The 27853-nt window shown below is 45.5% G+C and overlaps 2 protein-coding genes and 1 long non-coding RNA gene across 5 annotated transcripts in view; 2 read left to right on the top strand and 1 right to left on the bottom strand.

Moving 5' to 3' along the window:
- Positions 1 to 8534, top strand: part of SMTNL2 (smoothelin like 2) — a 77770-nt gene extending 69236 nt beyond the window's left edge. For both annotated transcript variants that reach the window (XM_083172110.1, XM_083172109.1), the window contains exon 9: positions 7268 to 8534. In XM_083172110.1, the coding sequence (XP_083028236.1) occupies positions 7268 to 7394 (127 nt within the window). In that variant the 3' untranslated portion in view covers positions 7395 to 8534. The remainder of the gene's footprint in view (positions 1 to 7267) is intronic.
- A 14511-nt stretch (positions 8535 to 23045) lies between these two features.
- Positions 23046 to 26351, top strand: LOC146058733 (uncharacterized). 2 transcript variants are annotated; one of them, XR_014469926.1, is made up of 6 exons: positions 23046 to 23338; positions 23433 to 23678; positions 23784 to 24117; positions 24196 to 24510; positions 24604 to 25738; positions 26274 to 26351. XR_014469926.1 is itself a non-coding variant. In XM_083170973.1 (5 exons), exons 1-5 carry the CDS (start codon positions 23078 to 23080, stop codon positions 25278 to 25280), a joined length of 1833 nt encoding a protein of 610 aa, XP_083027099.1. In that variant the 5' UTR covers positions 23046 to 23077; the 3' UTR covers positions 25281 to 25968. The 2 variants fall into 2 exon arrangements, 1 of the variants encoding a protein (XP_083027099.1); XM_083170973.1 differs by lacking the exon at positions 26274 to 26351 and having other exon boundaries at positions 24604 to 25968.
- Positions 26352 to 27055: 704 nt separating this feature from the next.
- Positions 27056 to 27645, bottom strand: LOC146058732 (uncharacterized). The gene is made up of 3 exons (XR_014469925.1): positions 27591 to 27645; positions 27216 to 27321; positions 27056 to 27132 (listed from the first exon to the last, which is right to left on the bottom strand). It is a non-coding gene; the product is annotated as an uncharacterized LOC146058732 (long non-coding RNA).
- Between the last annotated feature and the right edge of the window lie 208 nt (positions 27646 to 27853).

Genomic DNA, 27853 nt, shown 5'->3' with positions numbered 1-27853 from the left:
TCCCAGTTCACTTTTTTTTTTCTGGCGAGGCTCGCTGTTTTTTTTTTTGTTTTGTTTTTTTGGGGGGGGGGGGGCGCGAGAAGCCAGTCCTCTCACCAAAAATGGTCCTCGTCCTATTCAACGCTCCCGGTTTGCTAAAAATGAACAGCGAGCTTCGCCCTATTCGCCGCTTGGTCCTCGCCATTGTTCGCTGTTTTTCTTATGGGAATTTTTTTTGTTTGTGTATTCAATGCTAAAACGGAGAACACTACTCGCCTTTTTTTTTTTTGGGCTTGCCTTTCTGTTTTGCTCTCGGCATCTTTGTAAGGTGAACTAAACTTCTAAAAAAAAAAAAAAAAAAAATTCTTTGTTTTTGGTGTCTACAACTCTATTTATTTTTTTTTTTTTTTGAAGTACCGGTATCTATATTTTTTTCTTAAGAAGCACCACATTAATATATTTTTATTTTTTTTGTGGTACCTTTTTTTTCCCCCATGATGCTTTTCTTTCCCCTCACTGTTTATTCTACCCATGATTCACCTCTTCTTCCTCACTCCTTCATTTGGCCTTTGAGTAGATACACACAGCATTAGCAGTCTGCTGATTTGGAATAGTTTTTTAGGCTAATTTGCATTTTTTCTGTATTTCGCTGCAATGTTTGAAAACTGCCCACAACAACTCAATCCGCCTCCTCGTACACTGCATTGGTCAATGCTCACTGTCAGGGGTGGCGAGCAGCTGACGCGTTGAATAGGGTGAGCGGAAGGCATGGCGATGTGTGGAAAAATGGCGCATGCATTGAATACTGCCCAGAGCGGTGATTTAAATGAAAATGTTAGCTACATGTCAGACAGGTCACTGATCATTAGAACCTGTGAAGTTCTGGTACCTGTTTGATATTTAAGGGATGTGACTTAATAATTGCCCATATTTTGGACACCATTCTTAGCTATTATAATGGAGCTACCATATATACTCAAGTATAAGCCTACTTTTTCAGAACATTTTTTATGCTGAAAAAGCCCCCTCTTAGCTTATACTCGAGTGAGGGTCCCACTTGAGTCAATAAATTTTCCCAGTTTTTTGTTGCGAAATTAGTTGCCTCCGCTTATATTCGGGTCGACTTATACTCGAGTATATACGGTATATATACTACATAGTGCTCTAGGATTCATTGCTTAGAGAAGGTATCGGCATCTCAGTGCTTGGGATGCCATCGGTCAGAAGACCACCAGCGGCGTCCTTGTACACCAGAATTCCGCCCCCCGGATGGTAAGTATTCTAATCCTAGCTCTTCCTTTCTGCAGATTAACTCTAAACAACCCGTCCCCCTGCAGCCTAACTCACCCCCCGGAGACTAATACCCTTTTGTACCTAATCCTAATTTCTTAGTGCCTAAGCCTACACCCCTGACCACAGTCTTAAGATGGTCATAAGCTATACCGTTCTGATGGACCGGGCTGAGAAATCAAGTGAAAAGTGGCCAACTCGCATGTGTTTGACATCCAATGCGTGATCCCATGCGCATCGGATCGGAGATCAGGTGTGCTGCACATCCAACCTCCGAGTTGCCTCCCTGCAACGGGGAATGGGAACACATTTGATATATTGTATACAAAAGGACCACATGCGATTTATATCGGGTGTGATCCAGCCAAGGGGGATCGGAGAAGTCCCAGTAGAAGTCCCAGACTGAAATGCAACAGCCACGGCAGGCAGACTTCTCAACTTTCCAGGAGTTCAGACAAATATGCAGACTGGGAAGTGCAACATTCCCATATCATTTTAACCGATCAACTTAAATATGGACAGTTGGGAGGTGTCTTTAAGCAGCATATTTTAAGGTGTGTAAAATATGCAATCCCAGGGCTACCATAAGTGTGGTATAAATGCGCATTAAGATGCAGGTATTGTATATATTTTAATTGGGTACTTGTGTAGTTTCACGGCGCCACCGCGCGCACAGTGAAACTTTGAAACTTGGCAGTCTGCCAGACTCTGTGTTTACTGTGCGCGTGCCGCTCTAGCTGTTCTCAGCGCAGCGCGTGGCTGCTTTCCTTATGTAAGCTACGTTATCAGCATAGCGCTGGGCAGCAGCAGTGCATCCAGCGCTGACAGGTCACTGTGGTACTTGTAGTTCCACAGTGCAATAGGCAGTCCTGCGCACCGCTGACAACTCGGCAATTTAGACTCCTCCGGCAATTTAGAAGTCTAGATTTAGACGTCTAAATCCAGACTCCCTGCAAACCGCTAAGATGGGGGCATCTAAATTTAGATGGTAAAGCCTCTAAATTTAGTAGGGTCCAGGCGTACACTATTAAACCTGTTCACAATGACACTAGTCGACGTAACAGCTGTCGACCTTGTTAATTCCACTATCCACGCCAACCCGAAACGTGACTAGCGAAGCGAGCCCGCGAGGGGCGTCGGTACGCGTCCTACGACCTTTTCATACCCCCACTATCCACGTCGGCGTGGAGTTGATTTTATAAAGTGTGGCGAGCGCAGCGAGCCACCGAGCCCGAAGCGTGGCGAGCGCACGCGGATACCTTCACAGGTATCCGCGTCCCCTCGCGGGCTTCACAGGAGAAAAAGGGCCATATTGTTTTGCATGGGCTCATCAGTGTGAAGGGGGATACACTTCGGTCCTTTTGCACACAATGCATCGTATGCGATGCCATTCACTGCCCCAGGATATCCTTGTTGCAGTCATGACGATATCCGGATCTGACCCGCTGCTTACCGGGCCGCACATCGGAATGGGAAGCAAATGACATACAATGTTTTCACGCAATTTATCGGACTGATGTGTCAAAATCGTGTGAATAAGGGCCATATCGTACTAGTGTATGGGGGCTTTACATGCACTGTAGTCTGCAGATAAGATGCAGTTTGAATGTAATATGTTCTTTGCAGAAGATCTAGTAAACTCATATATTCATTTGAAATAGTTGCTGGTATGACTTCTGATTACTGCCCTAAGGTAACAATAATATGCAGGGAATGAGTGATCACGTCAGGAAATGGTCTTGGCTTTTAGTTTTGTGATTCTGTTGTCTCCTTATTAGACAGCGTTATCAGTTCCCATAGAACTGCTCCACATGGAATTTTCATTTATTACGATTGGTTTTAGAGCCAAAACACACAATCCAAAGGTGTCATTATACCAGACGGCACCAGCTACGTCAGCGAGTCGTTAGCTAAAATATATCGCAGATGAGGCCTTTTCTAGAGAAGGACAGGGCTCGGAGCTTAGAAAATTAACAGTATCTGCCAACGTCTACCAAATGGTTATGTTTCAGACTGTTATGTCTGTAATCTGTGTGTGGAACAAGGCTGTCCCTTATGTAATGCTTTTCGACCGTTCGAAAAAAACATATTTTGGTGTATTTGACACAGGGAGGGGTCAGCTGCCTTCAACTTAAAAGCACACTTAGAACCCAAGCTTAAAACCTCCTTCATTTTCCTCATTCTCCCCCTGATAGTTTGATGGCTAATTAAGTATTTTTAACTGAAATGACAATGATAGATCGGGGAAATAAACATTGGTTTGATCAGTGTCAGTGATTCCTAAATCCAAGCGCATGAACCGCAGGTGGATGCAAGCTGCATTGTTACCAACGCTTCATCAAACCTCATATTAATCCTTTGCATGTAATCAAAGATTTGGGTGAACCCAGTGTCAGAAATCCTGTGGTTTTGAATTCTAATCCACAGCTCGAGTCAGGAGTGCACTTCTGTCACTGTGCTGTTAATGAAGCATGAAGAATGTGTGGCACAGGATAAAACAATCCACAAAGTGCCTTGGCACTAGTCCGGCAGATCATCTGCTTAGCGCGGTGCTGCGATCCCAACGCGTTTCAGAACCACTGGCACATTTTCTCCCTCCCAGAAAGTAAAAGTCACATCATTTGATTAACTGCAGTGAAATTAAGGAGTCTGATTAGATAATTATCACAATGTTGCCATTAAAGGGATAGAAGAATGCAAAAATCTAATGCCTGTTAATTGAGTTATTCTGTGCCATTTTAACTGCAGAAAAGTGCATACTTTACCTGAACAAGTACCTTTTCTATTGGCCCATGGAGAGCACATTAACCACATTAAGGGGATCACTGTGAACACTCTTAGGGCCGTATGTTATTAGCTAGTGACCACTTACTATTCAGTTGATATTGACAATTAAATTGCATGCAGACTCTTCTAATTGTCTGTTAATGAGAATGGGATGTAGGCAGTAATGGCAAATGTAACCCGCTGAGAATCTATATGCATTTTACCCATAACTTTCATGCTTCAAACACAGCAAACACAGTTGCATTACCAGCAGAAATTCGGATTGAAGGATTCACTTTTCCTTTTTAATGTATGAATTTAAATTGCCAGGACATGGAACCCCATTAATGTAACTGCCTTTTGATTATTTATGTATCTATGGGGCATCACTGTGTATAAGAAAATAGACATTTATGAATGTGCACGGGTATCATAACAAAGGGTGGAGTGATCCAGAGAGTGTGTGATCTGTCTCCGAGTAGAGGGGCGGAGTGATACATCGCCGCCCGGCCATCGCGATGCTAGCTCATTTGTATTAACATATGCGGCTAGCATCGCACTGCGGTGACTGAGGCACCCCGCGATACCTGTAATGTGGTGTGCAGGGTGGTGTCTGTCACCTCCCAGCTTCCTACTGCTCCCTGCAGCAGGGACAGCTCAGCGTGGCTGTCCCCGGCGCCTCCTCCTCCCCCTGCAGCCGGAGGGACGTCCGCCTGCCTTGCTAGGAGGAGGGGTTTACCTTCCGGGTCCAGAAGGACCTGCAGCAAGGTAAGCCGGGGAGAGGGGGGGTCGGTGGAGGCGGTGGGTTTGCAGCGGGCGGCGATAAGAAGCCCATAGACCCTGCCCGCCGAAGACGGTGTGGCCAGGTTTTGGTAAATTTGAAAATGACGTAAAACGGGGGTATTACCGCATTCTCGGCTTAGTACATCCCGCCCTCTATGATGTGTGAGGAGTCTGATGAGAGCCTCCTGAGGTAATGGGGGAGGGAGAAGAGAGCTGCGTGGGCTGAGAGGGCTGAACTCAGCCAGGTATATAAAGGTCCTTGAGTGTTAAGAGACTGGGACTTCCCTTCCATCCTGCTGAAAACAACTGCACTGAAAGAGCACAGATCCTCACCCCTCCACTGGCAGCTGTAAGATGAGGAGAGATTGCTGGACATTGTAGTCTGGATGGAGCTGAGCTGGTCTGTCAGCAGTACAGTTAATTATTCCACAAACATCTGCCATTATAGACCAGCATATTGGGAGTAGCTAGTTCAGGGTTGCCTAATGGCCAGGAGGGTCCCAGAAATCAGGTTCCCCTCCTGGCCCCCCGGAAAGCTTCCCAGAATGTGGCTAGTCTGCCGCATGCCCCCCCCCCCCCCTCCCCTCTCGGCAGGGGGGTCCATGGTAGCAACTGACATGAATGGCATCTTTGTAGCCCTACCCCCGCTGTGCAACGCCTAAAATACTGCCATTGAATGACAGGGTGTGGTCACGAGAATGCAATCGTGCTGACCAAACACCCACACCAGATAATCTGCTGGGCGCCCCACCCCATCAGCAGCTCCCCCCCCCCCCCCCCCCCCACACACACCTCACTGAACTGGATGGCCTCTCCCGGAGGGGGCAGCCAGAAAGTAAGTAAGCTTGTTTTAATTCCGCTTCTATGAGACTTAAAGGAAAGTGTAAGCTCATGCATCAACTATAGGGATGCACCTCAGATGTTACACGGGAGCCTGACAGCCAAGAGGAGAACACAGAACTGTCACAGGCAAAGTTAGTGCCATTATCAGAAAGGTTGCAGGTCACTTCTGTACGGTGACTCTTACATACTCAGTACTAGGTGCACACTTGCAAAGCGCTGAGGGAGAAGAGACGATCTAACAAGGGACTTATTACTGATGTAGACAAGAGTCAGAATTATTGCCCAGAGTCTCAGGAAAGCTAATAGGAGTCGCCAGCCGGAAGTATTCTACAGTTCTCTGCTCCAAAGTTAGTAACCTGCATTTCCATCCCCTCAGGTGGTGCACAGGCTTAGCCAGTTCTGTTACATGAACAGCAACAAAATTGTCCTCAGATCTAGCAAACCGGAAAGTGCACCACGAGCTCCATCCCTTGGAATTTAATAATATTTCTGTGTATGGTGCCCTAATTACAAGGTCATTCAAAAGTGATAGTTTTTAAACTTTATATCTTAGATCAGTAAGATTGTAAAATGTTGTTACTGTTCCGTACACTGTGTATTTTATGTATGAAAAGTGTATGAGTACCACAATTGTAATGAATGTTATAAAATGCTACTGCTTGTAAGAATCTCACGTTCCTCGGTCAGGGAAACCTTTTTACAAAAGTCTTCTGGTGTAATAAAAATCCAAAAGGGAAAATTCAGTTATTAATGTTTGTGTGATATACCTTGAAGTGTCACAGGCCCATCCCAGTTATATGTAAGCAGCTGTGCCTGGTGCCCTCACAGGAGTAGTCATGCAGAGATCGAAGGTGCGGCACTCAGGACGGTAGCAGAAAATCATACCCAGCATTGTAGTACAACATTTCAGTTGTATTTAACTGTGTTCAAGTACCAAACCTAAACAAAGCAACACATACCCAAGAGAGAAACACAACTGACCTCCCTTACACCCGGCGGTGGCTAGTGATGTCATCATGCTGACAGCGCTGTACCGTGATGCAAGTCTGTGTACCATCACCATAGTAACCAGGTCACTGGGTGATATAGGAAAAAGTATGGCCAAAAATGTAAACTGCAGTCTGAAAATTGCATTACTAGACAGTAGCAAACGATACACTTCATGCAATCTGATTTGCGGACCAAAATGAACTGCCAACCTTACGTAACATGGTGAGGACATATAACTACAACATTGGGTGTAGAACCCCCCAGTTGCAGTATCCACCAAGTTTCGATAATTTAAATGATAGATTCTCTCTCCCTGCGCAGGTAACGCAACTAAATTTGAAACCTCCTACTGTCTTACTAGGCCAAAAAAAGTTCTCTGTCAGTAGTAATGTGTTTGGAGAAGTCTGTTTTTACTTGCTAGGCATTTAGGTTACTCCCACTCTTATAACACTGCATGAGTTTGGTGCCGGTTAGACTCAAAGCTCCATCCTTTGGGTCTAACCAGCATATGAGATAGATCTCTCCTATGATACAATGTAGTAATCTCTAAAGCTTGATTGTAACTTGTCTTATACATAATTGCTTGAGCTAATCATGTTTTGGTTTAATTTGACAGGAAAATGGCCCACTGCGACCGTCTGATAGAAGTCGAGGACATGCTGATGATGGGAAGGAAGCCAGATCCCATGTGTGTGTTCACCTACGTCCAGTCTCTCTACAACCACTTGCGACGCTTTGAGTGACCTCCTTGCTACAGTCATGGTTTCCCAGCGGCAGCACCAGTGACTGCCCACACAGCCAGCCCCCCCTCTTTATCACAGCAGCTTTGACAGCAGAAGACACACCATCCATCTCTTCTCTGTTGACACAGTGGCCTGCCTCAGGCAGCATGACAGCTGAGAGACAGATAACACAGGAATGTCCACAAGGTGCTGGGGACACACTCTATTTTTATAAAACCATTTACAGTTAATGCTCCGCAGAAAAGGAGGTGGGTGTGTTGGTTTTGTCACCTCTGGAGTTGTTTTGACAACGTTTGCAGTCTATCTGAGTGATACCCTGGTGGTTCATTGTCTAGCTATCTGAATCAGATGGAGCCTGCGCCACAGGAAGCAGGCCAGGAAATGGAGCAGTGCAAAGCAAGAGACACAGACTCTCAATAGGGAGCCATTGGTGTGATGTCACTTTGGTGCTTACAGACAGATCGCGCTCGAAGTTTATGCACTGTGCCGGTTTTGTTTTTATACAAAGTTCTGTTTTTGCTTAATACTGTAGGTCTTAGTGCTGTTTTCCTTTTGATTTCTGTGGCCTTCTCCCCTGGGGAGTATGGGACTGTACATGCCTCTTCCAGGGTTGCTCGCTGCAGATTGACAACTGTACACGCTGCTTCTTGTGAAGGACATTATCTACCCTGTATCATGTTATTTACATTTAGTCAATACACCCCGGGATAAAAGTGGTCTGAAACAGGAACCAAAGGATGGTAAATCTAGGGTCAGAATTATAATCTTGCTATCGCTCATTACAAATGTTAATGGTGATCCAGCCAATCGTCTCTTGTAATTTTTCAAACAGATGACAGCAGCTGATTGGCTGGGAAACAGTTCACATATTAGCAAAAAATATCCCTCTTTGTGAAATCTGCCCCCTTTTTAGCTCTTTATTATGACCAAGAGTATAAGATCCCAGTGCTTGTCACAAGTATAGGCTTAGCTAGTGATGGTGAAAAAGTATAAGGCTTTTATAGGTTCCTGGCTTCAGCCCCTTGAAATGTTTTATCCAAATGTGAACATCTATAAGTACAAGTAATGTTTTTTAAAGATCTGTCCTGTCACATGACTCACATTATCTACACTTATTCTAGAATACATGTTTACTTTCTACACATTGTTGTCATTACATATTCTCTTTAAATCTGACTTATGTTTCCTTCCCAGTGACATTACAAAAGTGGATAAACAATCGTTATACAATCACATGTTAACTGATCAAAATGCCTTCGTGATGAAACACCATGTTCATTTAACACCAACATCCTACAAACCTACTTAAAGTGCTCCTGCAGTTGTAGGTATATAAAAAAAAATTTGAATGCGCTGATATATTTTATTACGGTCATTTGGCAAGCATCAATTTAGGTTAGGGAAATTTGGTTTATTGAACATCATCTTGTAAAGCCTGCTGTGACAGGCTGGTGGGGGAAGGGGTAGCGGCCGATTCCATTTTATTGACTGATAATAAAAAAAATTTGGCAGCCACACACACTGGTGGCTATGGCAACCAAAAAGATCATTGTAAGCAATTAGCGAGAGAATATAACAGTTATATATAGGGAGGGGGAGGGTGCTCAGTGGTAAGAGATAAGACATTCACAAAAGAGGATCCCCTTTGTCAAGTGGAAGGAATTAATTTTTGTGGGTACATTCAGCATATGTGCCCCTGTTTCTCATTGTGGAAAGCATTCCTATTTGGTCACTTGCAAGATCATCATACGGCTATACCTGCAATACAGTGCGACCTGTAGCCCATCTATAGCTGTAATGTCTTATGTACACAGATACGTCGTTGTAAAAGGTGATTAAATATTTTGCTCACGTTCCAAATAAAAAGTACTACTTTAATACTCCAAGAGAATATGGGCTATTTCACACGCTCCGATTCCTGCCGGGCGGCGAAACCCCGCATGGCCAGGAAGCCGTGCCGCACACAGCAGTTTACAATGGTGGGGATGGCCACAGCCCGGCAGCCGTCCCTTCCAGTGGTGGGATCTGGCAACAATCGGGCGGCCGGGCCGTGTCCGTTTCGTGTGAATGGATGCATTTGTGTCCATTATTAACTAAGGTGTGTGGCACGGCTTCCTGGCCGTGCGGGGTTACGCCGTCCGGCAGGAGCCGGAGCGTGTGAAATAGCCCTATAGGAGCAAAAATACGCTGATTTATTTTAGTTTTTTTTTTCTACAAACCAAATAAATATATGTGAAGTTCTAACACGGTTTAAATCTGGGGGTTTAAACAATCTGAGATTAACTATTGAGAGACAAATCCTTTTCGAATATACTGGTAATGACATTTCAGACTAGTCAAAGGCTAACATTATCGCTTGTATCCTATAAGGATTTAGTACCAAATCCTGGTTATTAATAGATTACCACCAGGAGAAGTGTTAGCCTGTGGCTCCTCAGATAATGGACAGGCCTGTCCCCTTCGCTCTGTAATTATCAATGTAACACTGCAGGCACTCTCAGGGGATGTGCCCTTTGCTAGAGGCAGTAAATTAAGAACTATCCAGTGTGTAATGGGTTAAGTGGTCCCTGTAGCTTTTCACTTGCTTTGGAAACAGGACACCAAGAGAGTCTGGGGGATATTAATAGACTGGCTTAGATATACATCTGTCAGCAGCTGTGATTGTGGGGAGTCAAGTGACTGGAAGCAGCCTCCTGTTTGTTTCTCAGGAGTCTTGTTGCCTTGGTTGGTGGAATCTGCTCATGTCATTAATCCAGGTTACCAGCAAGACACTGATCTAGTCCTACTTCATTCAAGTACTGTGTACCTGTCACTAGGATCACTCGCTACTGGAAGTGTTATCTGCATGTTCCAGAAATGCTTACGTTTGTGGTTCCCATTACCCCTTGAAGAGGGGCCTGTAATCTTGTAATGATTTCTTTATACAGTCAGCTGTTACATACATCACCTTTTATGCAATGGTTTTTATATAAATAATGTGCGTGTATGTACACACAGCCAGGGCCGGTGCAAGGCATCTAGGCGCCCTAGGCAAACCTACAGGATACCGCCCCTCCCCCCCCCCCCCCCCCCCTATAGAGGGAGGAAGCGACACCTTGTAAAAAAAAAATTACTGCCACCATCCTATAGGAGATGACCCCCCCCCATAGAGAGAGGAAGCGCCACCTTGTAAAATAATGACTGCCACGCCACCATCCAGAAGACTGGCAGTGGCAGATCAGACTATGACACTGAGTAGCTGGGTGGGTAGGCGGCTCCTCCCCCCGCCAGAGATTTGATTTGCAGGCCTGCTGTGTCGGTGTCTAAGCGCACGGGCACCGGGTGGGGGGGGGCAGTGGATTTACGCTGTCTTGCCAGCGGGGGCAGGGGCTGCCGCCGCCGAAGTTTCCCGCTGGCTGCTGTAGTAGGCCTGATGACCGGTCCGGGTGACTGACTGACTACTGTCTGTCAGCGCAGGTGGCAGCCATGTACACGGGCGGGCTCTGGGGGGGGGGGGACAGGGGTCCGAATTATTACTCACAAGCTGCACTTGTTGCTGTGTGGAGTCTGCAGCCTTCGCCTTCTAGTTCCTCCTCTCTCCTCTGCGGATTGTGTCTGCGGTAGCGACGTGCATAGCAGCTTCCTCCTGCTGCTGGCCAGGCCAGCTCACTACCGCCCTCCAGTGGCCGGCCCCCTAGGCAAATGCCTAACCTTGCCTAGTGGTGGCGCCGGCCCTGCACACAGCATACCTATAAACATTCACACACATCATACACCAATATCTAAGAGAGTAGATTAATTTACTGCCGGAGTCCATGTTTGTTGCTGCTGCTGCATATGCTCAGTAGCTCCATCAGCTGTATGTGTAATGTATCCAGTGGAGAGAATTCGGCTGATCAGAGCAGAGACAGGGGTGGGGGATGACAGAGTGCCATACACACAAGATTTTTTTAAATATATCGCTCAGAAGAAGAAAGAACACTGCAGCCAACTTCAGCCAGGTCTCCGTCCCTTTGTTATCTGGGCTCAAAGGACTTCCTCATCCGCTCTCCCATTGCCTCCTCCCCAGGGCCTTACTCATAGCTGCTGCCTGATGGATGATGGTCAGTTTGTTACTAATATATAGATAGATTCTACAGCCATTGTTTAACTTAATGTAGCAGAATTAACTTTAAAAAAAATTCATTATTTGAAAAGTGAATTTGGATAGTGGTGAAACCTCTGGGATGAAAGCCTTGTACTAGATGAGATTTTGAAAAGAGTAAAAGGAGTTCTGGGGACACCTAGTGGTAACGAACTCAGGTGCTGCCCGGCAACTAGATTATGTAGCTGCGAGGCGTGATGTTAAAGACCAACACTCTGCAGCCATGCTTCGGCCCACATCTGCTGCTGCGCCCGCAAGTTTAAGGACTGCTTAACAGCCTGTTCCCAGTGTGGCATCGTGAGGCCATTCTAGGAATCCCGGGATTGAGCGTTTTTCAATCACGTATCCCAGCATTAAAAAAATGGCCTGGGATTGGCCTCCTTAGTCATTACCATATTAACTTCACTCCCTATGACTATAGTTGCAGCACTTTATCCCCTGCAGTTTAGGCTGCACAGTAAAATCAGAAGTCCTGTTTGGTCAGATCTGCAGGCAAGGTTCATTTAGTAAGTTCTCCACAGTCATATTTGCCCAACAATTTAAAATCCTTTCCAATTCTCTCGATAGAAGCTGAAGGTCAGTGTGTTATACTGATTTGGCAGATTTAATATGCACTACAATCTCTGCAATACAATATTTAATGAACGTGGCTATAATTTGCATATTTAATGTTTATTATTAATAAATATTCAATTAAATGCCCCAGATTATAAACAGAAAAATTGAACATTGTATTAACGTTCCAGAATGACAGATAGCAATATCTCCAGAGACACAAACTTAAATGAACAGATCTTTTTAAAATCATTAAACCTTATATGTTGGGAGTTTGGGGACATTACTGTTATTTTGTGAAGCCTTGTTAAGGAATCTAGATTAAATTCTCACTTTCAAGTAAACACATCTTTATTATTTTTTGTGATTTCATATTTCAGGTTTTTTTTTTTCCATCTTCCTTCCAATATATTTACTATCTGTAGAGCTTTTAGTCACCCAAACAAAAAATATTTTTGGTTGTTAACTAACCACAGGCTCACTTTTATCCATATATTAAGAGCGATTTTTATAAGAGACTTATTTCTATGATGACGTTGCCTGCATATTTCGCATCCTATACCAAATTAAAGCTCTTGGTCCTTAGTTGTTCAGAATTTGGCATTGTAATCGGTTGCTTTGTTTTTTAGTTTATTGGTGAAACACCCGTCCGCCAATAACAATGCATTACCATTGTGCTCTTTGAAAATGTCACCATTGGTAACTTCCACCTGACCTGGAACATGTGACCTTCCCTGGTGGTTTGGAGCGATCACAGATATATGCAGCCACTTGCTAAGTAGGGATAGTACGGAGTACCACCAATCAAACTTTGCCCGGTTGAACAGCGCACATCAGCAAAAAAAAAAAAATATTATGTGTTTTTGATTATTGATCAGGGTAGAGCATTACCTTTCCTACAGCTCATTTGAGTAAGCCAGCAACAATACTGTATGTAATAAGCTCTCACATGACAAATCTTCAGCACTAGTGTCATTCACTTAGTCCATGCCTCCTATGTTGTCATACTAGGTGATTCATCGCGCCCTACGGGCGCTCTTCACACCGTCGTAAGGGGCTGCGCCCCCTTAATTTGTGAACGTTTGTATATGAGAAATATGGTTAGAATTGTATGAAAGATGCCCTGTATTGCAACTTAGGTGTCCGCGAATCGCGGGAGGGGGGGTCGCGGAGGGTGCCGCGAATTGCAGGAGGGGGGGTCGCGGGGGGTGCCGCGAATTGCAGGAGGGGGGGTTGTGGGGGGGTGGATGCTGCGAATCGCGGGAGGGGAGGGATTGCAGAGAATCGCGGGAGGGGGGTCGCGGGAGGGGGGTTACGGGGGCGGGGGTTGCGGCGAATCATGGTAGGGGGGGTCGCGGGGGGTGTGCCGTGAATCGCGGGGGGGGTGTGTGTGTGCCGTGAATCGCGGGAGTGTGGGTTCCGGGGGGGGGGGTGACGCGAATCGCCACAAGAAAAAATCAACACAGAAAGGTCAACACATGTAAATGTTGACATAAGTGTGGCACTTCATTGGTGTCCATGTCGACACATGAGAATGAATATGAAAATATTCAAAAAATGAAAAATAAAAACTTCAAAAACTCATGTCAACCTTTTTCATTGTCGACCATAGCCATGTCAGTGTTTTCCATGTGCAATTTAATTCTGGAGCTGCCGCGAATCACGGGGGGGTGCCGCGAATTGCGGGAGGGGGGGTCGCGGGGGTGGGTGCCGCGAATCGCGGGAGGGGGGGTTACGGGGCGGGGGTTGCGGCGAATCATGGGAGGGGGGGTCGCGGGGGTGTGCCGTGAATCACGGGAGGGGGGGTCACGGGGTGGGGTGCCGAGAATCGCGGGGGAGGTGTGTGTGTGTGTGCCGTGAATCGCGGGAGTGGGGGGGGTGGGGGGGGGGGTGTGACGCAAATCGCCACAAGAAAAAATCAACACAGAAAGGTCAACACATGTAAATGTTGACATAAGTGTGGCACTTCATTGGTGTCCATGTCGACACATGAGAATGAATATGAAAATATTCAAAAAATGAAAAATAAAAACTTCAAAAACTCATGTCAACCTTTTTCATTGTCGACCATAGCCATGTCAGTGTTTTCCATGTGCAATTTAATTCTGGAGCTGCCGCGAATCACGGGGGGGTGCCGCGAATTGCGGGAGGGGGGGTCGTGGGGGTGGGTGCCGCGAATCGCGGGAGGGCGGGGTTCACAGGGGTTCCGGTGGGGGGTTGCCGCGAATTGCGGGAGGTGGGGGGTCACGGGGGGTGCCGCCAATCGCGGGAGGGGGGTTGCGGGGGGTGTGACACGAATCGCCACAAGAAAAAATCAACACAGAAAGGTCAACACATGTAAATGTTGACATAAGTGTACCACTTCATTGGTGTCCATGTCGACACATGACAATGAATATGAAAAAAAAAAACAAATTAAAAATAAATCTTCAAAAACTCATGTCAACCTTTTTCATTGTCGACCATAGCCATGTCAGTGTTTTGCATGTGCCATTTAATCCTGGGGCTGCTGCGAATTGCGGGGGGGGGGGGGGGGTGCCGTGAATCGCGGGAGGGGGGTGGCAGGGGGGGGTGCCGCCAATCGTGCAAGGGGGGGTTGCGGGGGGGTTCTTTTTGCCGCGAATCGCGGGAGGGAGGTCGCGCGGGGGGGTGTTTTTTCCGCAAATCGGGGGGGGTCACAGGGGAGGGTTTGCCGCGATTCGTGGGGGGGGTCGCGGGGTGGTGGTTATGCCGCGAATTGCGGGAGGGGTCGTGGGGGGGTTCTTTTTGCAGTGAATTGCGGGAGGGGGGGTCGCGGGGGGTGTTTTTGCTGTGAATCGCGGTAGGGGGGGTCACGGGGGAGCGGGTGTTTTTGCCGCGAATCGCGGGAGGGGGGGGGCGCGGGGGGGGGGAGGTTTTGCCGCAAATCGCGGGAGGGGGGCGCTCACCTGGTGGCTGTGGAGTAGCAGTGCTGGGCAACATGGGAAGGCAGTGGGTGTCTGGCACTGTCTGTGGGCTCACTGGACTGGTTCTCTGTCACATACCTCCCAACATGACCCTCTCCAGGAGGGACACAATGCTCTGTTTCTAGACTTCCCCTTAATGTATGATTGCCATCACCTGTTTTAAACAGGTTAATTTCTCAGAAAGGTGTTCAGCACAGATGAAGGCAATCACACATTAAGAGGAAAGTCCAGGAACAGAGCGTTATAGACACAGACACCCACTTTGAGTGACAGATGTAGCCAAATATATAGGAGATATGCGGATACCATACCATTGTACAATCTATATGGTAGACTTAAGGTCACCATCCACTATGGAGAGGTACCCGTATTTCGCATGTGATACCCCGCCAACTATAGACTGCGTTGCATACTATATATCATATGTGTCCCTTTTGCATACAATGTATTGTATGTGGTCCCAGCAAGGGCAACGTGCTGCAACAAATATTCATGCCAGCCCATCTGATCTGCGATTGCGAGGCGCACGGGAACCACACCGAATGTACATAAGTCTTATTGGAGATAACTCACTCTGTATTCTATATCCTGCCAGGAGCACCAACTCCAATTTTGTGATTTGTAATGTAACTTTTTAAATATATGTATTACGTTTTAAACATGCACTGAACCGTTTTAAATTATCCGCACCAGAAAAAAAAGCTTGTTACATATTAGGCGTCACATTGCTTCTTTATTTATCATACCATGTTGCCTATTGCTTGGGGATGTCTAAGCATTATAATCATTTTTTAAAGCAAAAAGAATTTACTGTTTTTTGTTTTTGTTTTTATGTTGATTAATATAAACCATGGTTTTAAAGTGTCAGTTGTGAAAATATTTGTTTTCACTTGTAGGTAGTGCAATCACAATTTCAGCCATTTTAAAATATAGACCTCTCTGAGATTCTTATCTTTTTACATGGCGTTGCCTAGAGTAACATTTATCTGATACTTCAGCACTGGAACTTAGCCAGTAGCAGAAGAGGGAGAGGTAGAAATATGTCTGCCTGGTCTTCAAGTACACGAAAACAATACTTTGTTGTAAACGGTCAGTAAAATTCTATCCAGATGTTGGTGTCCATGACTGAGATTCAGGAAACAATACAGTACTTCCCTTTTTATAAGAGTGTCTTATACCCTTAGTAAAAAGGCGGCCCACAATGCACTGCGATAGGCAGAGATACATTTTTGCATCAAAGGACAAAAGACCAAAGATACTCATTAAGAGAAGGAAATTGTAATGGATCCTCCAGCTAGTTGAGATTTACCCAGAATGCATTTTAAGAAAAGTATTATCAACTGTCATTATTATTGTTTTATAGACTTCGTTACACTTTATAATGTCTGCTGTTAAGCTGAGATTTTATGTATGTATAGACCTGTTTGTACAGCGTATTAAAGTTTGTTAAAAACAAAAGTAAAATGTGGCCTCAAAATTTGTGCGTAGTTGCATACAACAATACAGTTGTGTAATGGCAATGCTTAACATTGTCCTCCCATCGTGGTGTGTTCTAACTACAAAATATTCATGCTGCTATGTAGTCTTTCTGCTATTTGTTTTTGGAGTTTTTTTAGAAGTCAGTGCAGAGTGTGGATAATGTGAGGTTTGTGTGCTATGATATTGTGAATCTTGGTCATAGTTTGTCATACTTATCGGTAATTCTTGCCACGATCAATCTTCGAAACTGGTAGGGAAGGGAAGACAATTAATGGCAACAATACTGAACTTTACCTAAAATCTCTGTTGGTTTGATAAATGTCTTGGTTAAGTCCTATAATAAAAAATAAAAGCAAAAGTAATGGTGATAAATATGTTTAACTGTCTTTGGGCGGGATGTACTAAGGTAAAACTCAAATTTTGGGGGGGTTTTACCACATTTTCAAATGTACTAATACAAGGCCGCCCCGTCTTTGCCAGGCAGGGTATCACCATATTTGGGTGGCGATACCCTATAGAAGCCTGTGGACTTCTATCGCCGCCTGCCGCAACCCACAGCAGATACCGACCCCCCTCCCCTGGCTTACCTTCCTCCAGGTCCTCCTGGACCCAGACTCCTCCCCCTAGCAACGCAGCCGTTTGTCCTTCAGGCTGCAGGAGGGAGGAGGAGGCGCCGGGACAGCCTGGTTAGGCTTCGCAGTGTGAGGGGAGGAGGAGGCACCCAGGTATCACGGGGGTCTCCGTCACCGCATTGCGATGCTAGTCGTATATATTAGTACATATGCGCTAGCATCGATGTGATGGGCGGCAATGTATTTTAATACATCCTGCCCATTATCATATTACAATCCCTGTGAAAGTCAAAAGGCTGGCCATACTCAGGTTATTTGCCAGTGTCAATATTTTTTAGTTGTAAGATGTATTACCTGGTTTGTTCTATCACTGTTTCCTATAGTATAGTGCAATGGAATATGTTGCACTATATAAGAAACTTTTAATAATGTACATCTATAGTATGTACAGATTGAGTATTCCTTATATGTATATTCCAAAACCAAAAATCTACCGAAAACCGTGTTTTTTCAGAATTTTTTGTGTCCCCCCCCCCCCGCCTCTTTTTTCATACTTACCTCATCCCTTGGTCCCCACGGCGGCCATCAGAATCCTCTTCAGTGGCATCCCCAGTCCCAAGGAAGCATTGCGCAGGCGTGCAGGTGACGTCACCGGCCCATTCGCACAATGCACCCCTGGGACAGGAGATGCTGCTGAAGAGGATTCCAAAGGATGCACACGGTTAGATGTAGCATTCTATTTTGATTTGATATGCGGTTTGAGTTCTACTATATAAGGGGTGTACACACGCTTACATTTTGACAGGTTTTTTATTCGATTTTGCTTATAAAATGTTTTTTAAGATGCTTTTGATCTGCACTCGATTCGATGTGCGCTTTTCTTTTCTCTATATCAAAAAGAACAATAGACTATGCAGGCAAGAAAATCTCAAATTTGATCCAGTAAATTGAATGTGTACATTGTTCCTTGAATACACATCAATATCGAAGGCTTAAGTGCAGATCGAATTTGAAATCACAAGGAAAGCAAAGGCTAAATTAAAAGGGGTGGAACTGGGGAAATCTATGTGTGTGTACACTAGGGCGGAGTGAAAAAACTGAAATTGAGAAATTCAAAATCGGCTAGTGTGGGAAAGTTATGACTTGACTTGAATAAGAAACGTGCAAAAGCATTTTGATCTGAGTCAACATCTTCTGTTCTGGCAAGAGGCCTAAAGTTTCACTTTTTAGGTGAAAATGACTAAACCTATGAAGATGCTCCGATCTAGTTATAATTATGTCAGGATGTCTTAGAGTGGTTCATTAATATACTTTAGCATAGTAAAAAACAGTACGAGCTTGTCCTAGTGCAAAGTGACTGACTGGCGGGAGAAAAAATCCCTAATAATTGACCCATTTTCATGGTCACAATTGTGAATATTGTGTGTTTTCTCCTGAACGTGTTTATAATAGAAGAAGCACAAATACTCTACAGGGAATTTCATTGACAGTGTGTGAAATATAACACTGCATAATAGCCCTTAAACAGACCTAATCCCAGTACAAATTTGTTCTCAAAATGGGCAAAACAAATGCTGCATTGCAGGTGGGGCAGATGTAACGTGCTGAGAGAGTTAAATTTTGGTGCGGTGTGTTGAAACTGAAATCTAAATTGCAGCAGGTATTTACCCTGCACAGAAACAAAATAACTCAACACAAATCTAAAGGTGGCCATACATCTACAGATCGATTGTCAGATCTGGCTGGTTGGAACAAATACCTGGTAATATCTGAATGACAGTTTTTGGCAGTTTTCCAGCATTTCAAAGCAAAGCGCTCTCATCCATTACCAGTATTTTGTTCCAAACAGACAACTCGGACAATAAATCTGTAGATGTATGGCCACATTAACTCCCTCTGCACATGTTACATCTGCCCCACCTGCAGCTGCATTACAGCATATAATTATGCCAAAAATAAGCCAATATATTAACAATTAAATACATTAAAGTGCATTATGCTGTAATAAGTATTGCTGATCAATCCTGCCTAGCAGGGCTGTCTTTTTGTATGGGCTTAATGGGCACTTGCCCAGGGGCCCCCGGTGTATAAGGGCTGTATGTTGATAGCTGAGGATCCCCTTTTTCCAGGGATACCAAAATTTTGAAAATCGGCCCTGGGGAACTGCAGATATCCAACTTCAAAGCAGCAGTCAATATCCGACCTGTTAATTACAATTTCCAGTCATATTTCTCAGGTTCTCTCTGACACTAGCGGCTTGTCTCTATCATGCCCATAACCAGAGATATCAGCCTTCAAGCAGCCGGTCCCTGCTCCAGCTCCAAACGTCTGGTGCAGTTTTATATTTTTGTCAATGGATTGCTCTGGCTCCTGATCTCTGATACCCAAGTTCCCAGCACCTCCTGAAAGTTGGGACTCTAGTTTTTTATACTAGGCTAAGAAATCTATTTCCAGATAATGGCGATATCTGCAGTCAAACAAGCTGCACTTCCACCGGAAAATGACGAATATTAAGCCCACTCCATTATCCATCCGCCCCCTGTGTATAAAACACCCCCTACCTCCCTGGAAGTCATTTACAAGGGACCCTTCATACAGCTCAGTGCCCCCCTTCCACACGTTAGTGTTCACCCTCCCACCACCTGTGCAGTAAAGGAGTAATTAGCAGAAGTTACTGCTCCAGGTCCTACATGTTGAATGGAAGATAGAGCACCCCCTGCCACCCGTGGGACATCAAAGCTGCTGCTGATACCACCCCCCCACCCCTAGGAGGGGAGAATGGGTAAGGGCCCCAGTGCATTGCTTTGCCCAGGTGCCCACACTGCTGTTAAGACGGCCCTGCTGCCTAGAAATGAACACAGTGATTGGCATATATGTACTGCTGGACACCACTCATAGAATGATTAACCTGTTATTTTTTGAATCAATGTTCTTGTTTTTTTTTCCCCTAAACATTAGATGTATTTGTTTATTTATTTATTTACAGTTTCTTATATAGCTCAGCAGATTCCTTTACGCTTTACAATAGTAGACAGTGATAAAACAAACTGGGTAATGACAGACAGACTTGGGGGTTAGAGGGCCCTGCTGCAAACTTACAATTTATTACATCATAATACACTTCAATGTATTTAACAGTTAATATATTGGCTTATCTTTGGCATAATTATATGCTGTAATGCAGCCCAATCATGTTCCAAGTATAGGGGATGCAACACTGTTTTTCTGTCAATAAACAGAAGTGATATGTAAAATGATACATTAGACAGTTTACACTTACTTGTAATACTAATACCCCTTTCACATCGCAGACACGGTTTAAAAACCGGTATTTTAAAACGGTAATTAAAACGGGTCAGAGCCTTAACAGTGACCCAGATTACCGTTTTAAATACCGGTTAAGTGTCATTCACATAGCACTTGAAACGTTTCATCCAGAACACGTTTCAAGTGCTATGTGAGAGCCACTGTGGGTTGTGTCGGGGGGGGGGGGGGGGGGTGGATCACGGGGAAGCTAGAGGGGGGCACAGGCCGCACTCCCTGCTATTGGACGGTACAGAAGCTGCTGTCGCTGAAGGACAGCACCACGCACACCGGCCTGTCATCAGAGAACCTGTGTCACACACCTGTCCCCCTGGATTTTCTCTGCTCTTTGCACAGCCACTGACAGCTGAAGGCGAGTATATGGAGGAGCAGCAGCTTGTTGGTTGCGTACGGGTATCGAGTCCAGGTTGCGGGGTGCTTGTGGTCTGTAGCTTGCAGGGGAGATGTGTGCCGCGCGTGTGTGTGTGTACGGCAGCATATGTGTGCGATTAGAAGTTATTGGTGATTAGGCAGTGACAGAGAGCTTCCACTGTACTCCGCTATAGGGCAGTATTCAATGCGAAAATTCTCCGTGCACGGCGAGCATTTTTTTTTGCTCGCCGTGCACTCTCCGTGATTTTGCGGAGATTCTCCATGTTTGGAGATTCTCCGTCACGGGACTTTAGTTAGTATTCAATGCGGATGATACTCGCCGCCCCTCGCGGCGAGTATCAGCCAATCCGGAGAATGAGGTGACATAAGAGGAGGGCGGGAGAATGATTTCCCGCTCTCCCGTCCCATATAAATAAATTCTCTGCTGCGCACTCTCGCCGTTGGAGAACTGCAGAGAGCAGAGAGCAGTTGTTCAGCACCTACTAACCTACCTGAATTCAGGAGCCTACGCACCCCCGGAGAGAGGAGAGGAGAGGAGAGGAGAGGAGTGGAGTGGATTTAGGAGTGTGGATTTAGGAGTGTGGAATTTGTTTTTTTTTTTTAGGTAAGAAATCTGTGTAGTGTTATGTCGGCTGCTATGGGGGTTTTGGTTTCACTTTAGGGGGGCTATGGCAGTTGTGCATTGTGTTATCAGTTGATATTGTTTTGTTGTTTGATTTTGCTGATTTTTTTGGCTTTTGTTCATGCTGCATGCTTTTTTGGGGTCTTAGGGGGTGCCCAGCTTGCTTCGGCCGTGGCCCTGGGTCCCCCTTTGCAAGGTTGGGGTTTTTTTTTTAAATGGTGCTTTTTTTCTTGCAAAGTGCATTTTTTCTTTAAAGCATGCAGCATGGCTTTTGGGGGTGGGGGTGGGTGCCCCCCTCTCCTGGGTGTGTGATCTGACCTTGCATGGGGCATTTGGGGGTGTAAATGTGTTTCAGATGTGTTTTTCATGTTTTTTTTATTTCCACCAAAAGTCATGCTGCATGCTTTTTTGGGGTCTTAGGGGGTGCCCAGCTTGCTTCGGGCGTGGCCCTGGGTCCCCCTTTGCAAGGTTGGGTTTTTTTTTTTAAATGGTGCTTTTTTTCTTGCAAAGTGCATTTTTTCTTTAAAGCATGCAGCATGGCTTTTGGGGGTGGGGGTGGGTGCCCCCCTCTCCTGGGTGTGTGATCTGACCTTGCATGGGGCATTTGGGGGTGTAAATGTGTTTCAGTTGTGTTTTTCATGTTTTTTTTTTTCCACCAAAAGTCATGCTGCATGCTTTTTTGGGGTCTTAGGGGGTGCCCAGCTTGCCGTGGCCCTGGGTCCCCCTTTGCAAGGTTGGGTGTTTTTTTTTAAATGGTGCTTTTTTTCTTGCAAAGTGCATTTTTTCTTTAAAGCATGCAGCATGGCTTTTGGGGGTGGGGGTGGGTGCCCCCCTCTCCTGGGTGTGTGATCTGACCTTGCATGGGGCATTTGGGGGTGTAAATGTGTTTCAGTTGTGTTTTTCATGTTTTTTTTTCCCACCAAAAGTCATGCTGCATGCTTTTTTGGGGTCTTAGGGGGTGCCCAGCTTGCTTCGGCCGTGGCCCTGGGTCCCCCTTTGCAAGGTTGGGTTTTTTTTTTTAAATGGTGCTTTTTTTCTTGCAAAGTGCATTTTTTCTTTAAAGCATGCAGCATGGCTTTTGGGGGTGGGGGTGGGTGCCCCCCTCTCCTGGGTGTGTGATCTGACCTTGCATGGGGCATTTGGGGGTGTAAATGTGTTTCAGTTGTGTTTTTCATGTTTTTTTTTTTCCACCAAAAGTCATGCTGCATGCTTTTTTGGGGTCTTAGGGGGTGCCCAGCTTGCTTCGGCCGTGGCCCTGGGTCCCCCTTTGCAAGGTTGGGGTTTTTTTTTAAATGGTGCTTTTTTTCTTGCAAAGTGCATTTTTTCTTTAAAGCATGCAGCATGGCTTTTGGGGGTGGGGGTGGGTGCCCCCCTCTCCTGGGTGTGTGATCTGACCTTGCATGGGGCATTTGGGGGTGTAAATGTGTTTCAGTTGTGTTTTTCATGTTTTTTTTTTTCCACCAAAAGTCATGCTGCATGCTTTTTTGGGGTCTTAGGGGGTGCCCAGCTTGCTTCGGCCGTGGCCCTGGGTCCCCCTTTGCAAGGTTGGGTTTTTTTTTTAAATGGTGCTTTTTTTCTTGCAAAGTGCATTTTTTCTTTAAAGCATGCAGCATGGCTTTTGGGGGTGGGGGTGGGTGCCCCCCTCTCCTGGGTGTGTGATCTGACCTTGCATGGGGCATTTGGGGGTGTAAATGTGTTTCAGATGTGTTTTTCATGTATTTTTTTCTCCTTTATATACAACAGGTATGTCGAGGCCAAACAGAGCACGTGGACCCCCTTCCCCTCTTTTTTCCCATACAGGTGAGTCCAGTCAGGAAGCAATGGAATCAAGGGAGGAAGAAACGGAGACCATTCCTACGTTGGCGAGGAATCCTAACCGGCCGGTGCAGGATGTAGCGGAAAGCCAAGGACAAGGAGTGCAACGCACACAAACAATACCTAAAAGAAGACAGGTACTGTAACTTACGGAACAATGAATATGCACACCAGGATGACATGCAATCAAAACCAAACTAATTTTTGTTTAATCATTTTTTCAAAAAACAGGCCACAGATGAGGAACAACCCAGTGGATCGGGTGCACAACCGTCTGCACCAAAGAAAAAAAGAGGACGGAAGAAGAAGGGACCCACAGAGGATGCAACAGCGGAAGAGAACACTCCGTTCACTACAACGGAGAATAATGTTCTGGTGGAATACGCGTACAAATTCCAGGACAAGCTGTTTGGTGTACGCAGACAGGAGACCAGCTTCAAGGAGCGAAAGAAGATCTGGTCATACATTGCTGAGAAGGTACGGTCTACAGCTGTTTACATCCTTTTAATTCAACTTGTTCATAAGGTCCTTTTTCCAGTTTAATTCCAGATTTATTGATGTATATTTTCACTTCCATCATAGGTTACAGCTGTGAGTGGCAACCCAAAGGATGCAGACAAATGCCACAAACGATTCAATGACTGTCGCCAGCAAACGAAGAAGAAGATGGGAAAGGTTCGGCAACATGGTTTGGGGACTGGAGGAGGCTCTCCATTACAGGTGAAATGGCTTCCATGGGAGGAAGTCATCCAGGCCCACTTCAATCCCATCATGGTTGAAGGAGTACCAGGTTCGGTGGAGTCTAATGTACGCCGGGCCGAAGTGTTGAATGCACAGGCAGATGCGATTCCCAGACAGCACAGAAGACGACGAGAGGAAACACCAGCAGGAACCTCTTCGCAAAGACCACAGGAGGGTAAGCATTTGTGATTAACATATGAGAATTTGTTTTAGACTTTTCAACTTAAATGATTTTCTGACATTTGTATAACAGATGTTCAAGCAGAAAACACAGCAGCTGTAACTGCACCAGCTCCAACTACAATCAACCAGGAAAATGCACCCGACGAAGAATCGACGGCACAAGAGACCTTCACCCTGGAACTTTGTCCACTTAGTCACTTGGAAAGCTCAAATGTGACTGAAGACACCCTCATTGGATTTGAAGGAAGCAGTTTGTCTACTTCCCAGCGAACAGAAGAAACAGGATTTTCCATTCAACAACCGAGTTTCCAGCTTTCCAACCTGGATACCGTAGAGGAATCGGAGGAAGAGGAGATGGATGCAATAACAACACCGCCATTGCAACGTAAGCTAAAATCCTTATTTTAAACATTGTGTTACAGTTATAAAAATGGGTCATTTTGCAGTTTCTCAGACAATCTTTTCTTGATTATTGTAGCGGACTTGCAGCTGATTGAAGACATCCAGCAACGCCAGACTCCATCACGTGTGCAGAGAGTACGTCAAATGGCAGCAGTCATCGAAGACAGCCAGAACCAGTACCGCCTCATGATGGAACAACGGATGACTGCCATGGAGAGGCACCTGGAAACGCTGGCAACATCAATGGCTGACATTGAAAGACGAAGGCAAGAGGACTGGGCAGAAATCGAAAGACGACGTCATGAAGACTGGCTGGAATCCGAACGCAGACGACAAGAAGACAGCAAGGGACTTCGAGAAAGCATTCAGATTTTGACAACGGGAATCTACAAGCTGGTAGAGAACGTCACGTGTCAACAGGAGACCTTGAGGAACATGTCTGCTTGCCAGACTCAAATCTCTGCAAGCTGCATGCTAATTGCCAACTGCCTGAGGACCAGGAATGAACAGGACTACGTGGGACAACAAAGAAGTTCAGACCTAACGACGCCACATCTACACCAGCAGCCTGTGCATCCACCTACATTCATGTATGGTCCATCCCAGTCTTACCAAGGATACTCTGGACTGTACAGCCATCCACCTCCGTCAAGCACCGTCCAAAGGCCAAGCAGACCACCAAGACACTCAACACCTGAAAGAGCATCAACCACCCAAGCACCAGCTGAGGAGGAAGAGGAGCACACATTGTGAACACGGTTGTATATTTCCTTATATCTTTTGATTTGTATGTCTATCTTAATTCTTACTTTTTTATGTTTATGTTCTCATCCCTTCTTTCTTTTTTTTTCAATTTTGTGTGTTTATTTAACCCCTGCTTTTACATTTTCAGCTGTGTTCATAAAGGAGTTGGGCGTTACAGATATGCAATGGATGCGCGTGCATGCATTGTAAATTGTTGGGAAATGATGAGAGCTCCTTAACAATGGTGGATGTAATAATGGGCCAAAAAACAGCAATCTGATCCCACATTTTCTTTTTTCCCAAAAATCTTTACTTTTGTCTGTGAAATATGTTATATTGAATGCCAGATGTATCACCATTTTTCCCTAATTTTTTTTTCAGATGTTGCAAAGAAGATTGGTTAGAGTTGAAATCGGGACTCATCTATTTTTGAAGCGGACAGAATGAGACAACATGATCGCATAATGGTGAGTTACAATAACCGTGCACTTGTGTTATCGCACAGGCCAAGCGCTGGACTCCAGCCTTTGGCCTGTGAGATGGAACAACTGCTCTTTGCAAGTGTTTGCGCCAGCAAAGCTCCATTCCACAGGCTCCACGCACCACCCCAACCGTGCACTTGTGTTATCGCACAGGCCAAGCGCTGGACTCCAGCCTTTGGCCTGTGAGATGGAACAACTGCTCTTTGCAAGTGTTTGCGCCAGCAAAGCTCCATTCCACAGGCTCCACGCACCACCCCAACCGTGCACTTGTGTTATCGCACAGGCCAAGCGCTGGACTCCAGCCTTTGGCCTGTGAGATGGAACAACTGCTCTTTGCAAGTGTTTGCGCCAGCAAAGCTCCATTCCACAGGCTCCACGCACCACCCCAACCGTGCACTTGTGTTATCGCACAGGCCAAGCGCTGGACTCCAGCCTTTGGCCTGTGAGATAGAACAACTGCTCTTTGCAAGTGTTTGCAATAAATACATTATTAATTTATTTTATCTGTTTTTAATTACAGGTAGGTTCTACTGCAATCAAATGAAGATTACAAAGTAATGAAAGACAATTGAAATTTCGCAAAACTTTTATTTTTAACATGAAACATATTTATGTAATTTTTTTCTAATAAAAAAAGAAAAAAAAATGCTGTGTCAAGTGTTTAAATTGTTAAAAAGGTGTAGATTCATTGCAAGTGTCCATTAATGTTCAGAAGGTATAGCCCATAGGTATAGGTCCAGGGCAAGTGTCCCAAAGGTATAGGTCCGGGCCAAGTGTCCCAAAGGTATAGGTCCAGGGCAAGTGTCCCAAAGGTATAGGTCCAGGGCAAGTGTCCCAAAGGTATAGGTCCAGGGCAAGTGTCCAAAAGGTATAGGTCCAGGGCAAGTGTCCAAAAGGTCCAGGGCAAATGTACCAAATTGTTCTCATGGTAAAGGACCAGGGCAAGTGTTCATAAATATTCGGAGGAATCTGTAAGAAATTTTTTTTTCAAAAATCATTTTCATTGATAAGTAGATTTATATTAAAGTACAAATGAGGATGTCTTCCTGATAGTGCGACACTCACCTGATAACAGCAGCAAGTCGACTAAAAGTAGTCATGGAGCACACATCAGGTACAGCCTGTTCGAAAAGTAGGGGGTGACACACATCAGTCCACAGCCATTTTGGATCAACCGACGGAAGATGCTGGAAGAAAAAAACAGAAGGTATTATTCCAATTACACAAGGCCCCATTCCTCCTCCCACCTTCCCCATGGGGAAGCGATGCTCACCTGGTGTCAGCTCCTGGGAATGTGGCAAGCAGCATCACAACAGCAGGGGTTCCCCATATACACAGGTATTCATCTGTAGGTCCCAAAACCATTCCGCCTGAAGAAGCTAGAAGAGAAAAAGAAGGTGTATTATTAACATTACACAGGGCCCCATTCCTCCCACCTTCCCCATGGGGAAGCGATGCTCACCTGGTGACAGCTCCTGGGAATGAGGCAAGCAGCATCACAACAGCAGGGGTTCCCCATATACACAGGTATTCATCTGTAGGTCCCAAAACCATTCCGCCTGAAGAAGCTAGAAGAGAAAAAGAAGGTGTATTAGTAACATTACACAGTGCCCCATTCCTCCCACCTTCCCCATGGGGAAGCGATGCTCACCTGGTGTCAGCTCCTGGGAATGTGGCAAGCAGCATCACAACAGCAGGGGTTCCCCATATACACAGGTATTCATCTGTAGGTCCCAAATCCATTCCGCCTGAAGAAGCTAGAATAGAAAAAGAAGGTGTATTAACATTACACAGCGCCCCATTCCTCCCACCTTCCCCATGGGGAAGCGATGCTCACCTGGTGACAGCTCCTGGGAATGAGGCAAGCAGCATCACAACAGCAGGGGTTCCCCATATACTCAGGTATTCATCTGTAGGTCCCAAAACCATTCCGCCTGAAGAAGCTAGAAGAGAAAAAGAAGGTGTATTATTAACATTACACAGGGCCCCATTCCTCCCACCTTCCCCATGGGGAAGCGATGCTCACCTGGTGTCAGCTCCTGGGAATGTGGCAAGCAGCATCACAACAGCAGGGGTTCCCCATATACACAGGTATTCATC

The sequence above is a fragment of the Crinia signifera genome, chromosome 2 (genome assembly GCF_055691185.1).
Source record: "Crinia signifera chromosome 2, ASM5569118v1, whole genome shotgun sequence".
Classification (NCBI taxonomy): Eukaryota; Metazoa; Chordata; class Amphibia; order Anura; family Myobatrachidae; genus Crinia; species Crinia signifera.
This window is presented reverse-complemented; position numbering and strand designations above follow the sequence as displayed.

Excerpts from the sequence above, each read along its gene's own strand:
- LOC146058733 (XM_083170973.1), top strand. The coding sequence starts at position 23,078 with ATGTGTTTCAGATGTGTTTTTCATGTATTTTTTTCTCCTTTATATACA. Across the intron at positions 23,679-23,783 it reads GGTCATACATTGCTGAGAAG|GTTACAGCTGTGAGTGGCAA; the intron begins GTACGGTCTACA and ends CTTCCATCATAG. Across the intron at positions 24,118-24,195 it reads TTCGCAAAGACCACAGGAGG|ATGTTCAAGCAGAAAACACA; the intron begins GTAAGCATTTGT and ends TTTGTATAACAG.